The sequence below is a fragment of the Mobula hypostoma genome, chromosome 19 (genome assembly GCF_963921235.1).
Source record: "Mobula hypostoma chromosome 19, sMobHyp1.1, whole genome shotgun sequence".
NCBI classification, from domain to species: domain Eukaryota; kingdom Metazoa; phylum Chordata; class Chondrichthyes; order Myliobatiformes; family Myliobatidae; genus Mobula; species Mobula hypostoma.
Window position 1 is genome coordinate 34,364,692 of NC_086115.1, and position 23,982 is coordinate 34,388,673.

Here is a 23,982-nt window from a genome sequence, read left to right on the forward strand (position 1 = left end):
GGGAGGTAGCACCCCCAACCCCCCCCCCCCCCGCCCCCGGTCGACCTCCAAGGGTGTATGTAATACTTTGTTCAGTGATTTTGTCTAATCTGTAAACCAAGTTGGTTATATGCAGAAAATGTGACATTAAAATATGTACTTATATTATCATGTTTATTCTATTACAACTTTAAGCAAGTCTGCAGGGAGTTTGGCCTCATCACGTAGGACATCAATAGAGTAGCTCCTCAGCAGCCAGCCAGCTAGTTTAAATAACGTTAGCTATGCTAATGAATGAATGACACCTGTTAAGCTCACTTCAACATGTCTTTTACATTTTAACCCACCATGGGCAACAGAGAAGTCACTGTTGCGAACAGTGCAGCGAGCAATATTATCATTATTTTTGAGGTCGACTGTAAAGCCCGCCCACAGAGAAAACTGATAGGTCTATTTAGCATGAAGAGAGACCAATCAGGATGCTGCTCTCACTCTCCCTCTCAAAAAAATCAATTTCCGGGATATTGTATATCATTTCCGGGGGTCAAGGAGCCGCTGTCAATATGCGGGAGACTCCCGGAACTTCCAGGAAAGGTGGGATGTCTGCTCAGGCATTCAAACCTCCCTTACTTACTCAGCAATAAATATCAGCTTCTTATTTGCCATCACCTCTTTAAATGAACAGAGAGAACAGATCTAGGTGTGCTTATCTTTTTATGGTATTAAATAACATGTTTATCAATTACATTTCAACATTCAACACCATCATCTCCTCAGTTCTAATCAATAAGCTTCAAACCCTTGATCTCTATACACTGCTCTGCAATTGGATTCACAACTTCCTCAGTCAATAGGGACTGGTGATAACATCTCCTCAATGACAGTCAACAGAGGTGAACTTCAAGGATGCGTGCTTAGCCCACTGCTCTACCCTCTCTGCACTCATGACTGTGTGGCTAAGCACAGGTCCAACACCATCTATAAGTTCACTGATGACATGACGGTTTTGACAGAATATAAGATGGCAACAAAGAGGAGTACAGGAGCGAAATAGGTCAAGTGGTGTCACGACAACAACCTTGCGCTCAATGTCAGTGTGACCAAGGAATTGATCGTAGACTTTAGGAAGGGGAAGTTGAGAGGACACACGCTAATTTTCATGAAGGGGTTAGTGGTTGAAAGGGTGAGCAGTTTCAAGTTTCTGGGTGTCAACAACTCTGAGGATCTATCCTGGGCCCAGCATATTGATGCAATTGTGACAAAGGCACATCAGTGGCTATACTTCACTAGCAGTTTGAAGGGATTTAGTACGTCACCAAAGACTCCAGCAAATTTCTACAGATGTACCATGGAGAACCTTCTGACAGGTTACATCACCATTTGGTATGGAAGTGCCAAACCACAGGATCAGAAAAGACTTCAGGGGGCTGTAGACTCAGCTAGATTCATCATTGACACAAGCATCCCCTCCATTCAGGACACCATCAAAATGTGGTGCATCAAGAAACGGACATCCATCATTAAGGACCCTCATCATCCTGAACATACCCTCTTATCATTACTACCATCAAGTTGGAGGTGCAGGAGCCAGAAGTCCCACACTCAATGTTTCAGAAACATCTTCTTCTCTTCTGTCATCAAATTTCTGAACAGTCCATGAACCCATGAATGCTACCTCACTATTCCTACTTTTGCACTGTTTTTTTATGTTTTTATTTTAACTTATAGTAATTTGTTACACTCAGTGTACTGCTGCACAAGACAACATTTTCATGATTTATGTCTGTGACAATACACCTGACTTTGCTTCTGCCATCCGCACCCTGAGGAGATACATGGCTTTGCTGAACTTCAATTGAAATAGAAAAGGCGTCATCATCAGAAAACGTGTTAAATCATGCATTGTTGATAAAATATAAAATAAGGAACATTGCATTGACTCCAGTCACTGGACCAAATGTTACATTATGTAAACATTGCCTCTTTTTCATTCATAAACATTTCAGTCACAATATATTTTCTATATTAATAGTGGAAGACCCTAGAATGCAATTCCTTCCCCCTAAGACTTTGCGGTAGGTGCAGTGAATTTCAATGTGGTTTATAGTCCTGAGAAGTTGCAATGTGCCAGTCTACAGCATTCAGTCCCATTGACTACAAGTTCAGCAGATTTTGAGCAGACCAAAGTGCATCTTTCACCGAGTTGCTCATCTTCCAGTAGTTTAAGAGCATGAGTCCCTCAGAAAGCTGTAGAGCACAGAATCCAGTCATGCAGCTGCTCAGAACAACCCTTAACAAAGACTAATGCATCCCTTTGTAGCAAAAGCACCACCTTTCAACTGGAGACGAACGATGCCACAGCTGCACCACCCCGACCTACATGGCCATATGTGGTGAGATTGAGACTTGAGGAGTGCCTGAAGGATTTGGCAGAGGGCCCTTCTCACCAGTATGTGTGCTTTTTTTTTTGTGTGCCATACTCTGCCAGAGCCTCGGCGACCACTTTTTCAAGTGGTTGTCTTAGGGAAAGATTCTGTGAGTAGTCCCCCACGTCCTTCTCACAGCACAGTTTTCTTTTATGAGGCCGAGTTGCGAGCTTGACACTCAACCCGGCACGGATGGAAAGCATTCCCGGGAGTGGCCCAACTGGATTCGAACTCGGGAACCTTCGCTCCGGAGTCCGGCGCTGATGTCACTGCACCACCAGCTGGCTATGTATGCTTAAAAGTTCTAATGTTGGTAAGAAAGAACTACAGTCTACAAATCAGTGGATTCAAACAAGTTAAGTACAGTGGAAGGAGACAAACTATTTGTCTTTGTTCTTGTCATGTGCTTGAAGGAGATGGAATTGGCCATTTTGTGAGACTGTCCTTGCAGCCTCCCATTTTGTGAACTCTGAACTGACTCTGGCTCTGGGACACTCTAATTAGCACAATTGAAAGTGAACACAAGGAATTTCTGCTACTGACCTGTTAAACCTGAGAGCATTCTCAGATCAATTGTGTATTATATATATAAAGGCAGGTTTGCAGAATTAATTGCATTAGGCTCAGGGTCTAGACCTGGTTTGATTGTTTGAAACTAGTCAGAGCCGAAGAGAACAAAGAGCCATAAATGACCAGTTGTCACTTCTGGATCAGAGCCAATAAGAAGGTATTAAAGGTCAGTCACCTGACCCTTTGCCAGTAACACTGAAAAGTAGCATTTGAACTTGTAAGGAATGAGATATAAAATAAATGTTTTCAGATACAAGATAGTGATGACTCTCTCTAGAGTCCCACCATCATGGATGAGAGGTGCCCCACAACATGGAGATTCGAAATGGGACTACAAGAAACACATGGCTAACAGAGACTCATTTTTATTGTCATTATGTTTTCTATTCTTTGACTATTCATGGGGGGGGAGGTCTGGAAAACTTAGAATTGTGCAGACAGGTATTTGTTTGTGTAAATCCACGTGTTCTTCCATTGAGACATAAAGGTACTTGTTCGTAATTACAGATTCCCTCTGTGCCTCCCTGATTGTTATTACTAAGGGATAGATCATTGTAACAGAATTGGTGTCCCTGGGTGGGCTTGAGGATAAATCTCCCATTAGGTCAGCAGGAGACTTAAAACAGACCATGTGGGTGAGAAACAGAGAGATTAAGCGCTAATTTAGCTAGTTAATACTGACTCAGGATGAAGAATTGAGGGAATTCTACAAATTCAGAGGACTTGGATTGTTTTAATTGGAGGGGATTTCTCCTGAAATATGTATTGGGGAAATGGCCACAATACGGCGAGTATGCTAGTTACACTAGCACTGAGGGGAAAACTGCTAGGAAAGTATTTTTTTTAAGATTGATCAGGGGAAATTGTTAGACAAGGAATTTAAATGGCCACAGGAACAATAGCGGTTGCCTGTTTGATTGAGGATTTAAAAGGATTTCGGCAAAAAGCTGAAGCCAAGCAAGATAGATTACATCAGGAAATCCTGAAATGTCGGCAAAGAGGTTAGGCCAAGCGAGACAGATTACAACAGGAATTCCTGAAATGGCAGCAAAAAGCAGAAGCCTATAGCAAGATATCCTGGAATATCTTTGAGAAACTAGAGTGGATAGATTAGAAGACAAGAACAAAAGGTTCCAAAAGGAGGTAGAAACCATTAAGGGTGCTACTAATGTGCAGGGAGGGACAGAGAAGTATGGATTTGGTCATATGAACCAATTTCAGCTAAAGTGTGAGAAATTGGTTAAAGAAAGGAGTAAACAGGAGGAAAAAAGTAATTTAGCTAAGAACAGATTGGAGGAATTAAAGATACAGTGCAGTGATTTAAAAGCAGCTATGAATGTAATACAGAAATTAGTGCACGGAAAGGAATGCAATAATGGGATCATACGAAGTGTTTAAAGCAGATTAGAAAGCTGCAGGACCCACCTGCTGCACAGAAAGGAATTGAAAAACGCAAACATGAGGAAATCTGCAGATGCTGTGATTTCAAGCAACACACATAAAAAATTGTTGGTGAACGCAGCAGGCCAGGCAGCATCTATAGGAAGAGTTACAGTCGACGTTTCGGGCTGAGATCCTTCGTCAGGACTAACTGAAAGAAGAGCTAGTAAGAGATTTGAAAGTGGGAGGGGGAGGGGGAGATCCAAAATGATAGAAGACAGGAGGGGGAGGGATGAGGCTAAGAGCTGGAAAGTTGATTGGCAAAAGGGATACGAGGCTGGAGAAGGGAGAGGATCATGGGATGGGAGGCCTAGGGAGAAAGAAAGAGGGAGGGGTGGGGAAAAAACCCAGAGGATGGGCAAGGAGTTATAGTGAGAGGGACAGAAGGAGAAAAAAGAGAGGGAAAAGAGAGGGAAAAATGGGGGAAAGAAAAAAATAATAATAATATTCATACCCCATATTTATTTATTTATTTATTTTTCCTTTTTTTTTTTCCCCCCCCCCCTTTTTTTCCTCTCTTTTTTCTCCCTCTGTCCTTCTCTCTATAAGTCCTTGCCCATCCTCTGGGCTTTTCTCCCCCACTCTCCCTTCTTTCTCCCTAGGCCTCCCATCCCATGATCCTCTCCCTTCCCCAGCCTCATATCCCTTTTGCCAATCAACTTTCCAGCTCTTGGCTCTATCCCCCACCCCCCTGTCTTCTCCTATCATTTTGGATCTCCCCCTCCCCCTCCCACTTTCAAATCTCTTACTAGCTCTTCTTTCAGTTAGTCCTGACGAAGAGTCTCAGCCCGAAACGTCGACTGTAACTCTTCCTATAGATGCTGCCTGGCCTGCTGCATTCACCAACAATTTTTTATGTGTGTTGCTTGAAATCACAGCATCTGCAGATTTCCTCGTGTTTGCGTTTTTCAATTCCTTTCTGTGCAGCAAGTGGGTCCTGCAGCTTTCTAATCTGCTTTAAACACTTCGTATGATCCCATTATTGCATTCCTTTCCATGCACTAATTTCTGTATTACATTCATAGCTGCTTTTAAATCACTGCACTGTATCTTTAATTCCTCCAATCTGTTCTTAGCTAAATTATCTTCTTCCTCCTGTTTACTCCTTTCTTTAACCAATTTCCCACACTTTAGCTGAAATTGGTTCATATGACCAAATCTATACTTCTCTGTCCTTCTCTGCACATTAGTAGCACCCTTAAGGGTTTCTACCTCCTTTTGGAACCTTTTGTTCTTGTCTTCTAATCTATCCACTCTAGTTTCTCAAAGATATTCCAGGATATCTTGCTATAGGTTTCTGCCTTTTGCTGCCATTTCAGGAATTCCTGACGTAATCTATCTCGCTCGGCTTCAGCTTTTTGCCGAAATCCTTTTAAATCCTCAATCAAACAGGCAACCGCTATTGTTCCTGTGGCCATTTAAATTCCTTGTCTGACAATTTCCCCTGATCAATCTTAAAAAAAATACTTTCCTAGCAGTTTTCCCTTCAGTGCTAGTGTAACTAGCATACTCCCCGTATTGTGGCCATTTCCCCAATACATATTTAAGGAGAAATCCCCTCCAATTAAAACAATCCAAGTCTTCTGGACTTGTAGAATTCCCTCAATTTTTCATCCTGAGTCAGTAATACCTAGCTAAATTAGCGCTAAATCTCTCTGTTTCTCACCCACATGGTCTGTCTTAAATCTCCCACTGACTCAGTGGGAGATTTATCCTCAAGCCCACCCAGGGACACCAATTCTGTTACAGTGATCTATCCCTTAGTAATGGGAGGCACAGGGAGAATCCATAATTATGAACAAGTACCTTTATTGTCTCAATGGAAGAACACGTGGATTTACACTAACAAATACCTGTCTGCACAACTTCTAAGTTTTCCAGACCCCCCCATGAATAGTCAAAGAATAGAAAACATAATGACAGTAAAAATGAGTCTCTGCTAGCCATGTGTTTCTTGTAGTCCCATTTCGAATCTCCATGTTGTAGGGCACCTCTCATCAACGGTACCTAGGAAAATGATTAAAGCACGGGAGAAGGAAGTGCAGGAGTTAGATTTTAACTTTAGGACTGCTCCAGAGGCAGCTAAAGTATTTTCCCTTTGAGAAAATACATGGGATGGCGTGTGGGGAAACGCAGGTCAGAGGAGAAGCCAGCAGAGAGATTGTAGAGGAGAAGTAACACAGCGCTGGAGTGCTCCCTCATCCAGTCAGGGAAGCTGTTGCTGGGGGCAGTACGGTGCTCAAATCTGTTGTTTCAGCTGTGCTAATGTGGGTATTCTTGCTGCCAGGACGATAGGTGAGGATTAAATTAAACTGGGTGAAGAGAGCCTACTGGGCTTGACGAGAATTGAGCCTCTTTGCATCCTGAATGTAGGAGAGGTTCTTGTGATCGGTCCAGACCAAGAAAGGATGTCCTCCCCCCTGCAGCAGGTGTTTCCATTCCCCCAGGGCCTCCTTGACAGCCAGAAACTCCTGGTTCCCAACATTGTAGTTACTCTCGGCTGGAGTCAAGTGACGGGAAAGAAAGGCAGAGGATGCAGCCAGCTATCCGCAGAAGAGCACTGAGAGGGAACCGCTCCAATGCCGACATCAGATGCATCCTCCTCAACTATGAATGTCTGCGAACAGTGGTAAAACGTCACTTTAACTTTGAAAATGCTTGGTTGGCACTGTCAGTCCACTGAAATCCTGCAGAAGTCTTCCTGGTGAGTGCATTTATGGGAGCTGCAAAAGAGCCGAAATTCCAGATGAAGCAGCAATAAAAGTTTGCAAACACCGTAAGCCACCGTGCCTGTTTGACTGTAGACGGTTTGGGCCACTCTGTAACTGCTTGAACTTTACTTGGGTTCATTCGAATACTGGATGCGGTAAGTATATAGCCCAAAAATGACATCTGGTCTTTATGGAGCTGGCATTTATCGGGCGTCATACAGGTTATTTTTGAGAACCCTGCAGACATGCTGGACATGTTCCTGATAAGAGCGGAAATAAATAAGGATCTCACCTAAGTGCACAAAAACAAACTGGTTCAACATGGCTCTGAGTACATAGTTAACGAAGAGCTGGAACACAGGCCAGGCCAGACCAAAGGGCATAACAAGGTACTCATAGAGGCCATTAGAGATGTTAAAAGATATCTTCAATTCATCTCCTTCTCTCATACGAGCCAGATTATATGTATCGCTCAGATCAATTTTGGAAAATGTGGCTGCTCCCTGGAGACGTTCCAACATTGACACCTGCAGGGGGCGAGGGTAGCAGTTCTCCTCAGCGATATTGTTCGGGGCGGATAATCAATGCAAGGACGGAGCTTGCCACCTTTCTTGCTAACAAAAAGGAAGTCTGCTCCTGCGGAATGTTGATGGACGGATAAACCCCATGGCCAATGCCTTCTTGATGTATTCCACCACAGCCACCGTTTCAGGATGAGAGAGGGAAAAGAGCTGGCTCCAGACACGACCAGTGCCAGGTAGGAGGTCTCATGGCTGGTGTGGGGGCAGGCAGGGAGGTGGCCTTCCTTTTACTGACGACCTCATGAAGATCCGTATATTCAGCTGGAATCCCAGACAGCTCCACATCCAGGAGGGGATTCATGGAACGAAGATTGAGCTGGAGCAGGACAGGTAGACAGGCACTCCGGTCCCCACTCCAGGAGTGCGTTAGGAGACTAATCAATCTGTGGGTTACGTCGGGATAAATGGAGGAGGCCAAGCACCAGTGGCAGTTGAGGTGAATCACCAGAGAGAAGGTGAGTTCTTCACTATGGTAGCCTTTCAGCTCAAATTGGAGGGTTTCATTGGAAAAGTGGATCTGGCTGATGCCTAGATGTCAACCATCCAGGGCCTTTGCATTGATCTTTTCTCTTAATTCCTGAGTCGGAACACCCCATCTTTGAGCCAAAGAGATGTCCATAAGATTCCCGGCTGCACCAGAGCCAATAAACACCCTAAGTTCACGAATCCAAGACTCCCACAACAAGGAAGCTCTGAGCATTACACAATTAGGGGAAGCTGACTGCAGAGAGAACCAACCCATCAGAACTCCCCTTCCTGCTTACGGGTATCCTCTCTCAGGCTTCTCCTTGGACTGAGTGCTGGGTGGTGAGGGAGAGGCCAGAAAAGATGGTGATCAGATGGCATGTAGGAAGCTTGAGACATTCTTTCCCTGCGCCACTCAGTTACCCAGTCATTAACTCAAATAGCCAGATTAATCAGGTTATCCAGACTTTCCTGCTCATCACAGACAGCGATCTTGTGCCGGACCGCTGTGTTCAGTCCACGCTGGAAGGCAGTGATGAAAGATCTCTCATTCCATCCCATCTCTACTGCAAGCATGCGGATTTTGACTGCGTAGGCCCTCATCATCCCTCTGCCTTGATGCAGGTCCAAGAGTCAGTGGGCAGCCTCCTGACCCTGCACTGGAAGATCAAAAACCCCCTTTAACTCTGCAACGAAATGTCGGAATGATTGGGCTGCAGGGTATCCTTGCTCCTGTAAAGCACTGAGCAGGCTGAGCGGAGGTCCTTCTTGGAAATTGGCCATGTATGCCAGTTTTCGTGCATCATTACCAAAATGACCAGGCTGAGCTTGGAATGTCAGCTTGCATTGGGTAATAAAATTCCTGCAGCCATTGGGATCACCAAAGTATCTGCCTGTTGGTGGAATACTTGGTCCTTGTAAGGACGTGGCAGTCTGTGATGTCCAAAAGAAGGAGTCAGTTCTGGACCGGCACAGGGGCCAGGTCTGGTCCGGGTGCAGGAGTGGGAGAGATTGTCAGGGTAGCAGAAAGGGAGGACCTGTAAGATGCTGGGAGTGAGACTGACATGGCCAGAGGCTGCTGAAATGCATTAGCGAGAATGCTAATGGCTGTCAGCTGACACTAGCCATCCACATAATGCTGGTGGACCGCAACAGGCCAGGCAGCATCTAGAGGAAGAAGTAGTACCGTCGACATTTCGGGCCGAGATCCTTCGTCAGGACTAACTGAAAAAAAAAGATAGTAAGAGATTTGAAAGTGGAAGGGAGAGAGGGAGATCCAAAATGATAGGAGAAGACAAGAGGGGTAGGGATAAAGCTAAGAGCTGGAAAGTTGATTGGCAAAAGGGATACAGAGTTGGAGAAGGAGGAGGATCATGGGACTGGAGGCCTAGGGAGAAAGAAAGGGGGAGGGGAGCCCAGAGGAAGATGGAGAGCAGGCAAGGAGTGATTGTGAGAGGGACAGAGAGAGACGAAAGAGATATAAAAAAGGGGGGGGGGAATAAAAATAAATAAGGGATAGGGTAAGAAGGGGAGGTGGGGCATTAACGGAAGTTAGAGAAGTCGATGTTCATGCCATCAGGTTGGAGGCTACCCAGATGGAATATAAGGTGTTGTTCCTCCAACCTGAGTGTGGCTTCATCTTGACAGTAGAGGAGGCCATGGATTGACGTATTAAAAATGGGAATGGGACGTGGAATTAAAATGGATGGCCACTGGGAGATCCTGCTTTCTCAGGCGGACATATCAGAATGTCCTGACGAAGGGTCTCGTCCCAAAATGTCGACTGTACTTCTTCCTATAGATGCTGCCTGACCTGCTGCATTCCACCGGCGTTTTGTGTGTGTTGCTTGAATCTCCAGCATCTGCAGATTTTCTCGTACTAGCCATCCACAGTGAGTTCTTGGATGGTAACCATGAGAGCAGAAATCACGGACACCTGCTGTGAGCTGTTGAACAGCTGCGGCAAGGGATGATACCCTGTTCTTCCAGGTGAGACTGGGCTTGGCAACATGAGATTATCTGCCTCATTGCTTCAGTAACTTCACTCAGAATAGATTCAATTGCCTGTAGGTTGACCCCTACCTGATCAATGAATCTCAGGGCCAAGGTCAACTGCTCTCCCTCTGCTGGGTGTCTTTGGGTGTCCATCTTGCTTTTAGTACGTTTGGATATGGCCCAAGTACTGAGAGAGAGAGACACTGAAGCAGGTTGATAGGTCACAGAATTTAATGTGAACAGGGTTTTAAGGGAAATGAGAACATTAAACATTGGGCCAACAGGGTTATTAACTATCAAATGGAAAACTGGTTTATCTTCCATGGCAAGTTTAGCTGCCAATATCCTCTATCTGAGTGGTGACCCCCCCCCCCCCACCGCCACCAACAACCAAGGAGAAGCTACTTCCAGCTAACAAAGTTGTTTAAACACAGTTTATTTCTTTTCAGTAATACATATGTATGTTTGTATTTAAATCCAAACAACATTCCTAAAACATATTTAAAACTGAATAAAGGAGTGTTATCATATGAAGGATTTCCAAATTACAAACTATTTCTAAAACCAAAGCATTTCCAAAACACAGGTACAATTTCTACAACTAAAAGTACATACCCATGAGCCACAGAAGAATTAATCATCTGTCACAGAAATCGAAGGCAGGGTAACGGATTCTAATTCTCTCCATTTTCTGTCATTCTTGATGTTCTTGGAACTTTCTTAATAAGCTTGAACTGTTCTCTACATTTATACTTTTTCTCTGCCACTTGAGTGACTTCACATACGTTTTAACACGTGGTCTAAAAGCTTCTGGAGACAGCGATCCCAAGTACACGCAATTAATGCTGTGAAGATGACTCTTTGACTACATATATGTTCCAACTAATAACAGATCAGCTATTTGATATGCTAAGTGATGATATCAATCTGGTCTGCAAATCTCCTTGAACTAAATAACTTAGCCAGCATTATCTAGTTTCAAACAAGCTCAATTATCATACCCCATTGTCATACCATCCACCCTTTGAGCAATGAGTCCAGATGCTGTAGGCCAGCAAGTCTGTGGCTCTATAGACAGTGCTTGCTAGCAAAGCTGTCCTTTAAACTTCAAAGTAATTACTTCTTACCATTAAGAACTGAAGACTGGCTCACATTTATGACAAGCAGCTCAACAAAGAATATTAGTTGGAAGTTTCACTTACACAAAAACCAACACTTTGATCTTTAGCAGTGGCAGCCTCTGTGTTTAGAAAGCTGAGTTTGGTGAAATAGAAAAGGCCCCCTGGCCCAAGACAGTGAGTATTCATCAGAGTGCAAAATGAAGACAGGTGAATGGATGAATAGATACAGTACTTTGCAAAAGTCTTAGGCACATCTATATAGCTGAGGTGTCTAAGGCCTTTGCACAGTACTGTATATTATGTCTTTCCAGTTACCAAATAACCCTTAATGGCTTAATACTTTGTACTGAGCTAATATGAAGCTATGTACATTTATTTTTGATTCCCAACCACCTTCCTATTTTAACCATTATACAGTACTATGCAAATGTCTTAGGCACCCACCCCTCTTTTTGTCTCCAGTCCTGCTGGAGGGTCTCGGCCCAAAACATGGACTGTACGTTTTTCCATAACTGCTGCCTGATCTGCTGAGCTCCTCTTGCATTTTGTGTGTGTTGCTTGTATTAGGCACCTTAGCTGTGTATACGTGCCTGTGACTTTTAGCACGTGCCTGTGACTTTTGACAGTACTATTTGATAGTTAGATATTTGATACTTGAGAACATGAGTTGTAAAGTCCTTAAAGAAATGTAGGAGAACATTACTTAAAGCATTGTCTATGAATGTAAGAATGAAAAGGAATTGCACAGTTTATTCTTGTAAATATTTTTATTATGAATAAAGTTTGTTATGGTAAATTAAGATGTTTTCAGGATGAATGATGCGACAACAATAATCTTTCATTTAAAGTCAGCAAATCCCCACACATTTCAGAGGTCGTACCCTGCTGGGCCTGTTTAATACTATGAATTAGCTTCTAGTACATTAAGCTGTTGCTGAATACCTTTGATATTTGTTTTAAGTTAATCTTTTTTAATTCCTACTTATTTTAAATGTCTGAGTTTCAGGACCAACTGATCAAAGTACATTGATAATATTTAGCTGTTCAAGTTCAGGTTTATTGTCACCTGACTACACATATACAATTGGATGAAACAACATTCCTCAGGACCACGGTGCACCCACAATTCATATATCACACACAGCACATAAAACAAAATATTACCATAAATAAATTAATAAACCTCCTTCAAAATGCATGTAATACTCAGCACAGGTAAACGGGAAATGATATAGTAAACAGCTCACTGGCAATACAGAGTATTCATTAGTCGCACAGGCTGGGGGAAGGAGCCAATGACCAGTCTACCAGTCCTAGACCTGATGCTTCCGTACCTCCTTCCTTACAGTGGTGGGTCAAAGAGATTGCCGGATGGGTGGGAGGGATCGTCAACAATGCTTCAGGCCTTTCATCTACAATGCACCCGGTAAATATCATAAATAGTGGGGAGGGAGACCTCAGTGATCCTCTCCGCAGTTTTTACTATCCTCTGAGGGTTGTGGTCCAATGTCTTCGAGCAGCAGTCCCCAACCACCGGGCCGCAAAGCATGTGCTACCAGGCCGCGAGGAAACGATATGATCTGGCGATATGAAACGATATGAGTCAGCTGCACCTTTCCTCATTCCCGGTCACGCCCACTGTTGAACTTGATCCCTGCCGCCCCCCACCACCCCCGTCGGCCAGTCCGCAAGAATATTGTCAATATTAAACCCGTCCACGGTGCAAAAAAGGTCTACACAATCTTTTCACATATGGCATCGGGGTATTCTAATAATCCATCTGGTAAACCTTTCCTGCATTTCCTCTGCACCAGTGCAGATACTGTTTTTAGCTAAGGAGACCAAATACTCCAGATACAATTGCACCCTGGTCCTATGTGATTGTGATTTACTCCTGTACTCAAATCCTTTTTGAAACAAAGGCCAGCATAGCACTTGTCTTTAAAGTTGCCTTCCTAATCACTTGCCACATCTGTATTAAGTGACTTGTATACAACAAAGTCCCTGACCCTTTGAACATCAACACAGTTCAATATCTCCTACATAAAACCATTTTCTGGACATCCATGCTCGCCCCATCTTCCCGCAGCATTAACACGGATAGAGTTCCTCTTGTCCTCGCCTACCACTCCATTTAAATCCAACAGATCATTTTCTCCATAACCACCGCTATCTTCAAAAGGATCCTGCTACCAAACACATCTTTACTGCCCCTCTCCCCCACTCTCTGCTTTCCATAGGGATCAGTCCTTCTTTGATTCTCTTGTCCATTCATCTTTCTCTACTAATCTCCCTCCGGACACATATCCCTGCAAGTGGCGGAATTGCTACACGTACCCACTTAACTTCTCCCTCACCTCCATTCAGGGTGAATCCCAACGTAGAATAGAGGACCACTTTGTTGAGCACCTCCGATCAATCCAGTAAAAGCAGAATTTTCCAGTGGTCAACCATTCTAATTCCTATCCTCATTCCCGTTCTGACACGTCTGTCCATGAACTCCTCTTCTGCCACAATGAGGCCACTCTCAGGCTGGAGGGGCAACACCTCATATTCCGTCTTGGTAGCCTCCAATTTGATGGCACGAACATCAATTTCACCGACTTTCGGTAACATTTTTTCCCATCCCCCTTCCCTCTTCTTTAGTTCCCTACTCGGGCCTCTTACCTATTCTCCTCACCTACCTATCACTTCCCCATGGTGCCTTTCCTTCATCCCTTTCTTCCAGGGTTCACTCTCTTCGTCTTTCAGATTCCTTCTTCTCTACCCCTTTCCCTTTTCAACCAATCACTTCCCAGCTTTTTACTTCATCCACCCTCCCCAGCCCACTTAGCTTCACCTATCACCTTCTAGCTTGTCCTTCCCCTCTCCACCTTCTTTGTCTGGCATCTTCCCCTTCCTTTTTCAGTCCTGTTGAAGGTCTCGGCCCGAAGCATCGACTGTTCATTCCTTTCTATAGATGTTGCCTGACCTGCTGTGTTCCTCCAGCATTTTGTGTGTAGTGCTCTGGATTTCCAGCATCAGCAGACTCTCTTGTGTTTATAATACTCTGCTTTTCTATTTTATGCACCAAGGTGGATGACGCAGTTTTTCTACTTTTTTTATCTGCCCACTTGCTCATTTATCTATATCCCTTTGGAGCCTCCTCACATCCTCCTCCCTACTCAGATCCCACCTACGATATACAGTATCTCTTCCGAAATCTCCACCTTCCTACAAGAACCCTACAGGAAGGTTAAATTTATAGCAAATATTATAGAGTCTGGAAACAAGACTAAGGATCTAAAAGGTCAAATGTTTCACAGATTCTAGATTACTATCAATCACCAGAGAATGTACGACAAAAACCACAGCAATGCATCAGCTACAGATATCTTGAATGTAAGATGCCTCAAGGTGTTTCAAAGGAGGAATATCAAGGAAAAAGACATCATGTCAAATTGTGTTTTAAATCTGAGATATGGAAGTTAATGTCAGCAAGTGAACAGAAGTGAACTCTAGATCCTCTGTATAATTCTCACTCATTGCAAAGCATGTGTTTTGCAAAATTAATAACTTTCATACACCGAAGCCTTTCCTGTTCATTTCCAATGGTCCCAACCACCGGGCCGCAAAGCATGGGCTACTGGGCCGCGAGGAAATGATATGATTTGGTGATATGAAATTATATGAGTCAGCTGCACCCTTCCTCATACCCTGTCACACACTGTTGAACTTGAACACCACCGCCCCCACCACCCCCCCGCCCCCGGGTTGGCCAGTCCGCAAGAATATTGTCAATATTAAACCGGTCCGCAGTGCAAAAAAGGTTGGGGACCCCTGTCTTAGAGCTTCTATGCAACACAATGACACAGCTGCACAGGACACACTCAATGGTACTCCTGCGGAAAGTTGTTAGAATGGATGGGCTAGCATTTCTCAGTCTTCTCAGAAAGTATAGACATTGCCGTGCCTTCTTAGGTGGTGAGGAGGTGGTGTGGGTCCAGGTTAGAGCATCTGATTTGTGCACACCAAGGAATTTTGTGCTCTTCACTCTCTTCCTGGCAGAGCCATTGGTGTGCAATGGAGGGTGGTCAACCTGTGTCTTCCTGAAGTCCACAGTCATCTCCTTTGTCTTGTCCACAATGAGACAAGTCATTGTTCTCGAAGTATTTGGCAAGCCTCTCTGTATGCCAACTCATCATTGTTGCCGATGAGACTCTCTTTGTCTTACAGGTATATATTGTACACTAACCAGTGTCTCCCATTCCCTCTCCTTGAGGGGGTATCTGTACACTGACTGGTGTCTCCCAGCCTTCCTCTCTGATGGCAATATCTCTGAGGATCTATCCTGGGCCCAGCATAGTGAGGCATCTGCAAACAACGCACGGCAGCGGCTGTATTTCATGAGTGTTTGAGGAGATTTACTATGTCACCAAAGGCACTCACAGATTTCCACAGATGCGATGTGGCGAGCATTCTAACTGGCTGCATCACCGTCGGTGTGCTGGGGGGCTGTGATGCTACAGCATAGGATCAAAGTAAGCTGCAGAGATATCTAATCTTAGTCTGCTCCATCATGGACAATAACCTCTGAAGTATCCAGGACATCTTCAAGGATTGATGGCATAAAATGGCAGCATGCATCATTAATTACCCAGGACGTGCTTTGCTCACTTTGCTCCCATCAGGGAGGAGGTACAGAAGCCTGAAGGCGCGCACTCAGTGACTCAGGAACAGCTTCCTCCCCTCTGCCACCTGATTTCCAAATGGGCATTGAGCCCATGAACACTACCTCACTACTTTTTAAAATTTCTGTCTTTGCACTACTTACTTACATTGAAACTTTATAAAGCACCGGTGAGGCCTCACTTGAAGTGTTATGATCAGGTCTGGACCCCTTATTTCAGAAGGGAAGTGCTGAAACTGGAGAGAGTTCAAAGGAGGTTCACGAAAATGATTCCAAGATTGAATGACTTGTCATATGAAGAGCGTTTGATGACTCTGGGCCTGTATTCACTAGAATTCAGAAGAGCGACGGATGATCTGAATGGTGAAAGGCCTTGATAGAGTGGATGTGGAGAGGATGTTTCCTGTGGTGGGAGAGTCTAAGACCAAAGGACACAGCCTCAGAATAGAGGGGTGTGCTTTAAGAATGGAGATGAGGAGGAATTTCTTTAGCCAGAGGGTGGTGAATCTATGGAATTCTTTGCCACAGGCAGCTGTGGAAGCCAAGTCTGTATGTGTATTTAAGGCAGAGGTTGACAAATTCTTGATTGATCAGGGCATGAAGGGATATTGGGAGAAGGCAGGAGACTGAGGCTGAGGAAAATTGGATCAGCCATGATGAAATGGCGGAGCAGACGTTGTGGCCCAAATGGTCTAATTCTGCTCCTGTATCTTATAGTCTTAGATCAGGGGATTGCTGGGTGGTGTGGCTCGAAAGGCTGTAATGTAAAATGGTTTGTATTGCTTGCCATGTGCATTGCCTGTCCCTGGTGTCACAAAGATGTCAAGAGACAATGGGTAGCATTCCTCAGACTGACACTCAGCATCTGACCCCGGAGCCCTGCTTGAGGTGTGGAACCCACTCCCTCTCCATAAAATAAACTGGGGCCCTGAGAGTCATTCAATTATCCTCTGGATCCAGATCACCGAAGTCGCGTGGACCTGAACTCCCAGCAGTGAGGTGGTGTCTGATAGGTCAATGAATATTCAAATCGAAGTCCTAATATTGCCAATGTCGGAAGTAACGGGATACATAGAACAGAAAGGTTTGTTCCAGAAGTTTAACTCAAACATTTCCTGTCTCCATTGCACACCAATGGCTCTACCGGGAAGAGAGTGAAGAGCACAAAATTCCTTTGTGTGCACAAACGGGTGATCTAACCTGGACCCACGCCACCTCCCACAGAATCACTTAAGAAGGAACAGCAATATCTGTACTTTCTGGGGCTCTCCGATCTTAATTCTAGTTCTTTGGCGAGAAGAGCGTGCTTAAGGGTTAAAATGGAAGCAGCGGACATTTCACTGTTGTCGCCGCCTCGCGTGAATATAACGTTCCTCGACTTTGGAATACATGGGGACTTGTCCATGAAAGGGTTAATTTCTAGAGGCGAAAGTTGCTGTTTCCGAAATTGAGTTTCGAATTCCGATTTCAGCTCGTGATCTGTGGACCGCCTCCCAGCCTGCAGACTATAAAGCCGAGCAGAGAGCGGGTTTGTTTTGTCCAGTGACCAGCTCGACACAGTGAAGCGAAAATCCCGAGCAGCAGCATGAGGTGAGTTAAACCTTGAATTTACACCGTGTTATTAAAAATCTATACATTCTAAGAAAATGATAGTAACGTTATGCACAACTGAATCAGTCAAACGTAATATTTGTTCTAGGATCTTTAATTATTTAGAGTAAGGATTTTGATCTGTCTCTGTTTTTCTTAAGCATTTTTTTTGGGGGGGGGGTAATACTTTCTAGTTAAAGACCTTGGAAATTTAGCTTGATCCCGGGATCTCTGAACACTCGGCTATCTGGGGCGAGGCATGTCTACGGCTTAGAAACGCCAAGGTTTAGGAGCAAACAACAGGAATTCTGCAGATGCTGGAAATTCAAGCAACATACATCAAAGTTGCTGGTGAACGCAGCAGGCCAAGCAGCATCTATAGGAAGAAGCGCAGTCGACGTTTCAGGCCGAGACCCTTCGTCAAGGTTTAGGAGTTGGGGGTAATATCTGTTTTCTGGGTTACTTCAGTGTAAGAAGAGAGGCGGTGATATGACTAATGGAGTATGCACTGGGGAATTTGCTTTTCACTGTTCCGAGCGTTCAGGCGCGGATGCAGCTTCAGGACGAGTGGTTGGAAACCGGAGAAGAACTGTCGCCCGATTGTTAGGTCCCGATGTACGATTTCGATCCGAAATGTTGCCAATACCTTTATCCCCCGGATGCCTGTCAGTCAGCTGAATCCCTCCAGCAGGTGGTTTAGGAAACTAGTCCGATGTGAGTGTGGGAGTGAGTTTCAGACACAATGTCAGATGTCTGTCGATCGATGTACCCCTGGTGTGATCTTCACCTAGGAACGGTCCAACTGTTCCTTGGCCGGGATCCCATTCTCTACCCTCCATAACTTGAGTTCCTTCAGTAATCTGCTGCACTCGTTTGTGTCGATCAGATTCGTGCACTTTGAAATCTATGATGCGACTAATTTTACATGTATTTGATATTTCCAGATGCACCTCTCTCTATGAGGAAAGGATGAGTGAGCTCGGGCGCTTCTCGATGCGATTTCATAGTGCTATATATGATGATAGGAGGCACTGATGGAGTTGACAACCTGTGCCTTTCTTTCAGAGCAGAAATGGTTGATGCCAGAGGGCATAAATTTAAGGTGACTGGAGGAGAGTATAGTGGGATGTCCGAGATAGTTTTTTTTTTACACAGAGAGTGGTGTGTGGAATGCACTGCCAGGGTGGTGACAGTCGCAGATATATTAAGGGACCTATGGATGAAAAAAACATGGAAGGCTATGTGGGAGAGGAGCATGAGATTGACTGAGGAGGTGGTCAAAAGGTTGACACAGCATTGTGGGCGGAACAGCCGGCTCTGTTACTTTTAAGACAAGTTCCTATTTCAAATTCAAGACCGATCAACTTGTCCTAAGGTTTGTTCTCCCTCTGTATTTCTATTTGGGAACGACATCAGCTGTCTGTAAATCCTCTGGATTGGCTATCTCTTCCATGGAACTTTGATATACCAGATATACAATCCAGTTAACTCCTCCTCAGTTTTCTTGTGCATATGTGATTCAGTTGCATCTGTACTGGAGATTATTATATGGAAACATAGAAAGCCTACAGCACAATACAGGCCCTTCGGCCAACAAAGCTGTGCTGAACATGTCCTTACCTTAGAAATTACCTAGGGTTACCCACAGCCCTCTGTTTTTCTTAGTTCCAGGTACCTATCCAGGAGTCTCTTAAAAGACCCTATCGTATCCGCCTCCAGCGCTGTTGCCGGCAGCCCATTCCACGCACTCGCCACTCTCTGCATAAAGAACTTACCCCTGACATCTCCTCTGAACCTACTTCCAAGCACCTGAAAACTGTGCTGTCTCGTGCTAGCCATTTCAGTCTTGGGAAAAAGCCTCTGACTATCCACATGATCAATGCCTCTCATCATCTTATACACCCCTATCAGGTCACCTCTCATCCTCTGTCGCTCCAAGAAAAAAAGGCCAAGTTCACTCAACCTATTCTCATAAAGCATGCTCCCCAATCCAGGTAACATCCTTGTAAATCTCCTCTGCATCCTTTCCACATCCTTCTTATAGTGAGGCAACCAAAACTGGGCACAGTACTCCAAGTGGGGTCTGACCAGGGTCCTATATAGCTGCAACATTACCTCTTGGCTCCTAAACTCAATCCCACGATTGATGAAGGCCAATGCACTGTATGCTTTCTTAACCACAGATTCAACCTGCGCAGCAGCTTTGAGTGTCCTATGGACTCAAACCCCAAGATCCCTCTGATCCGCCACACTGCCAAGATTCTTACCACTAATACTATATTCTGTCATCATATTTGACCTACTAAAATGGGTTGAACTTAAGTGGGTTGAACTCCATCTGCCTCTTCTCAGCCCAGTTCTGCATCCTATCAATGCCCCACTGTAACCTCTGACAGCCCTCCACACTATCCACAGCACATTCAAACTTTGTGTCATCAGCAAACTTTCTAACCCATCACTCCAGAACAAATCCCTGAGGCACAACACTGGTGACTGACCTCCATGCAGAATATGACCCATCTGCAACCACTCTTTGTCTTCTGTGAGCAAGCCAGTTCTGGGTCCACAAAGCAATTTCCCCTTGGACCCATGCCGCCTTACTTTCTCAACAAGCCTGGCATGGGGTACCTTGTCAAATGCCTTGCTGAAATCCATATTTCATATATGCCTTGACAAAGCTCCACCATTCAGGGCCCCAAACAGTCCTTCCAGGAGAGGCAACACTTCACTTGTGAGTCTGTTGGGGTCATCTATGGCATTCGGTGCTCCTGGTGCGTCCTCCTCTACATTGGTGAAACCCGACGCAGATTGGGGGGACCGCTTCGTCGAGCCCCTCTGCTCCATCAGCCACAATGGACAGGATCTCCTGGTAGCCACCCACTTCAACTCTGCTTCCCATTTCCATTTGGATATGCCCATACATGGCCTCCTCTACTGCCATGATGAGGCTAAACTCAGGTTGGAGGAGCAACACCTCATATGCCATCTAGGTAGTCTCCAGCCCCTTGGTATGAACATAGAATTCTCCAACTTCCGGTAATTCCCTCCTCCTCCCTTCCTCTATCCCTATTTCACTCTGCCCCCTCCCCCAGCTGCCTATCACCTCCCTGCTTCCCCTTCCCCGCCCCTTTATCTTTCCCCTTACTGGTTTTTCACCTAGAACCCACCTCCTTCCCACCCTCTCCCACCTTCTTTATAGGGCCTCTGCCCCTTCCCTCTACAGTCCTGACGAAGGGTTGCAGCCCGAAACGTTGACTCATCGTTTCCACGGATGCTGCCCGACCTGCTGAGTTCCTCCAACGTGTTGTGAGCAGAAGTCGGTCATCCAGCCGATGGAGCCTGCCCCACCACTTGATCTTGGTTGAACTATTATCCCTCCACCCCATTCTTCTGCTTTCTCCCGTAACCTTTGACAACCTTACTGGTAACCAGAATGAGGGGTGGCAAAAGAGAAAAGGAGAGAGAGAGTAGAGATTACCAGAATTTAAAGAAATCAGTGTTCACACTTTCAGGTTGGAGGCTTACTAGTTATAAGATGAGGTTTGCTCCTCTTCTGGATTTGGGCTTCATCATGGCAATAGAGAGCACCATGGACAGAAAAGGCGGAATTCAAAGTTGAATTGAAATGAATAGGCATTGGAAAATCCTGCAATTGAATTGAATTGACTTTATTTCTTATATCCTTCACATACATGAGGAGTAAAAATCTTTACGTTACATCTCCATCTAAATGTGCAATGTGCAATCATAGTAATTTATAATAAATAGAACAGTCATTGTAATATAGAGTACACTCAGGTTAGCGTGAGTTCATCAGTCTGATGGCCTGGTGGAAGAAGCTGTCCCGGAGCCTGTTGGTCCTGGCTTTTATGCTGCGGTACCGTTTCCCGGATGGTAGCAGCTGGAGTAGATTGTGGTTGGAATTGCTTGGGTCCCCAATGATCCTATGGGCCCCTTTTACACACCTGTCTTTGTAAATGTCCTGAATCACGGGATGTTCACATTTACAGATGCGCTGGGCTGTCCACACCACTCTCTGCAGAATCTTGCAATTAGGGGAGGTACAGTTCCCCTACCAGGCAGTGATGCAGCCAGTCAGGATGCTCTCAGTTGTGCCCCTGTAGAAAGTTCTTTGGATTTGGGGGATGTTACGTACCCCGTAACTGGGTTGCCAAACCAGCAGAAATGGATCACTCAGTTGGAGTCTGGATTACTAGAACTAAGAAAGTTTTATTAAAGAAACAAGCAACACAGTAATCGAAAGGATAATAAATGCAACAGTTCAGCGATGATAAACACACATGTGCACAGAATTAAGATAACAGCATCAATCAAGCTCTATCGTTGTCTAGGGGTAAATGACCAAATTTCAAAGTGACTCAAAGTTCAGTCCAGTTTAGTAGTTCAGTTCGCAGTAATCATTGCCATGGTGATGGACAACGTGGGGGAAGAGAGAGAGAGAGAGAGAACAGGAACAACTGATCATTCAGACACGGCTTCACACAGACCGGCGATATGGCTCACAAGCAGCTTTTGGGCAGGTCCTTGGTGATGTCACCTGAGGTCACCGACTGTGACCCCTCCTCCAGATGCGGTCGATTCTCTGCAGTGAACCCGGCACCCAGGCAAGGGCAGACACACACCGGGTTCCTGCTGATCGTACCTTTCCACCCTGGCTGTTGTCTGATACTTCCCACCGACTCGTGAGAGGCGTACCGCTTCCAGGGTCTCGTTACCTCGGGTGGCGTGTGTGTCCTCCCTTAGCGAACCTGTCCCTTTTTATCCCCCTGCTGGGGCATCGCCGTCCACCACTTCAAACAGTTCAGGGTTCAAAGGGGGAGCCACTCCAGACAGCTCTCTCTCCCGTCCCTTCATTACACATCTCCAGACGCTGCTCCATTGTTCCTTATCTCTCCTTCCCCTGAGGGCAGGTGGCAGACCACTTGCTGATGTCACTGATGCTAACCCAGGCCAGCAAACATCTTAAATTTTATGTGTATTCTCGTCACACTTCCCCCCTTTAAGGATTTTTACCGGGAGGTAAAAATTACAAACATGAGTACATTATTTGATACACACACAAATATACATCTTTATCAGCTATTTGGCTAACACAGCGAGTTTGAAGCTGTCAACACCTTGACAGACAGTCATCACATTTTCTGTTCCTTTTATATGTGTTATTAATAATCCCTTAGACCAGGCTCCAATTCAGCAAACTTCATAGTGGACAAAAACACTGATGAATCGCGATCAATGTAATCTCTCATTTGGCTTTGTCCCGGACCACAATAACAAGGGTCGTCCCATTCCGACTCAATTTTCTCTCGCAAGGGCTTAGTAGGAGGGGGATGGGTATTGACCACAGAGTTATTGCAAAACTTCCTGCAGTACCCCACCATCTCCAAGAGCCTTCTGAGGGCCCTCTTGTCTGTCGGGGTTGGGAGGTCAGCGATAGCCTGCACTGTAGCTTGCATCGCTGCCAGCTGCCCCTGTGTCACCACAATTCCCAGGTAAGTGACCCTCGTGTGGCCGAATTCATTTTTTTCAAGGTTCACTATCAAGCTGGCTTCAGACAGCTGTATTAAATTGCCAATACACACCTCTGTGTTCATCAGCCCTTTAGTCATTGAATTACTCAATATATATGGGTGTTGTTTACTAGGCTGACCTATTGTAACAGACATCACCCAACGTCCCAGTTCTTTGCATTGCCTCGGGACAATCAAACACACGGGTGCGAGTCGTTTAATTACTTCTTCTAAAGATTCGCTTTGTTCGGGGATTAAGGGAGAGACCTTATCAGTAGACCTGGCCAAAACAATAGCCTTCTCCCATCTGATCGATCCCATACTAATCTTTTCAAAATGGTTTTTCCCTCTTATCAGGGGGCCCCTAGCTTCATTGATTTCCACGCTAACACCGACTAGGTTTGTTAGTATATCAAAAGCCGGTGACCGTCTCAGTTCGCGTCGGTCATGATCAATAACATTCTTCACCCTGGGCAGCCGGTAAATCTCTTTCATGATTCCACCAACTGTTTCCTCCAGCACCGCAAAATGTCCACCGGGGGGTACCTCGTGGGCCATGTTAAAAACCTCATCCCCATAACTCTTTTGCACCACCCCCCATTCCTCATCTGCGGGTACTGTACTTGATTTCCCTTTTTTCCTTAGCACTTCGTCCTCCACACAATAGCCTACTAGTTCCCTTGTTAAAGCTGTGTCAGAGAGAGCTGTCTCTGCCAAAACCATCAGCCCCTCGTCTCGCTCCTGCGTCTGCACAAATTCTTTCCTGGATACTGCTACGTCTGTCCCAGCTCCCTCACTACCTCTTGTCTCACTACACCCCGTCTCATACAAGGTTGGCAGAAACGTTTCAGCTAAATTCACTATCGCGGGCCCGTGATGAACCTGTGAGTCCATGGGCGGGGCC

At 45.2% G+C, this 23,982-nt stretch overlaps 1 protein-coding gene across 1 annotated transcript in view; it reads left to right on the plus strand.

Annotated features, from left to right (window-relative positions):
* Nucleotides 1-23,982, plus strand: part of LOC134358943 (interferon-induced protein with tetratricopeptide repeats 1-like) — a 52,058-nt gene that overhangs the window by 11,869 nt on the left and 16,207 nt on the right. Inside the window, exon 3 of the mRNA XM_063071646.1 lies at nt 17,429-17,547. Coding sequence (XP_062927716.1) covers nt 17,543-17,547 — 5 coding nt within the window. The 5' untranslated portion in view covers nt 17,429-17,542. The remainder of the gene's footprint in view (nt 1-17,428; nt 17,548-23,982) is intronic.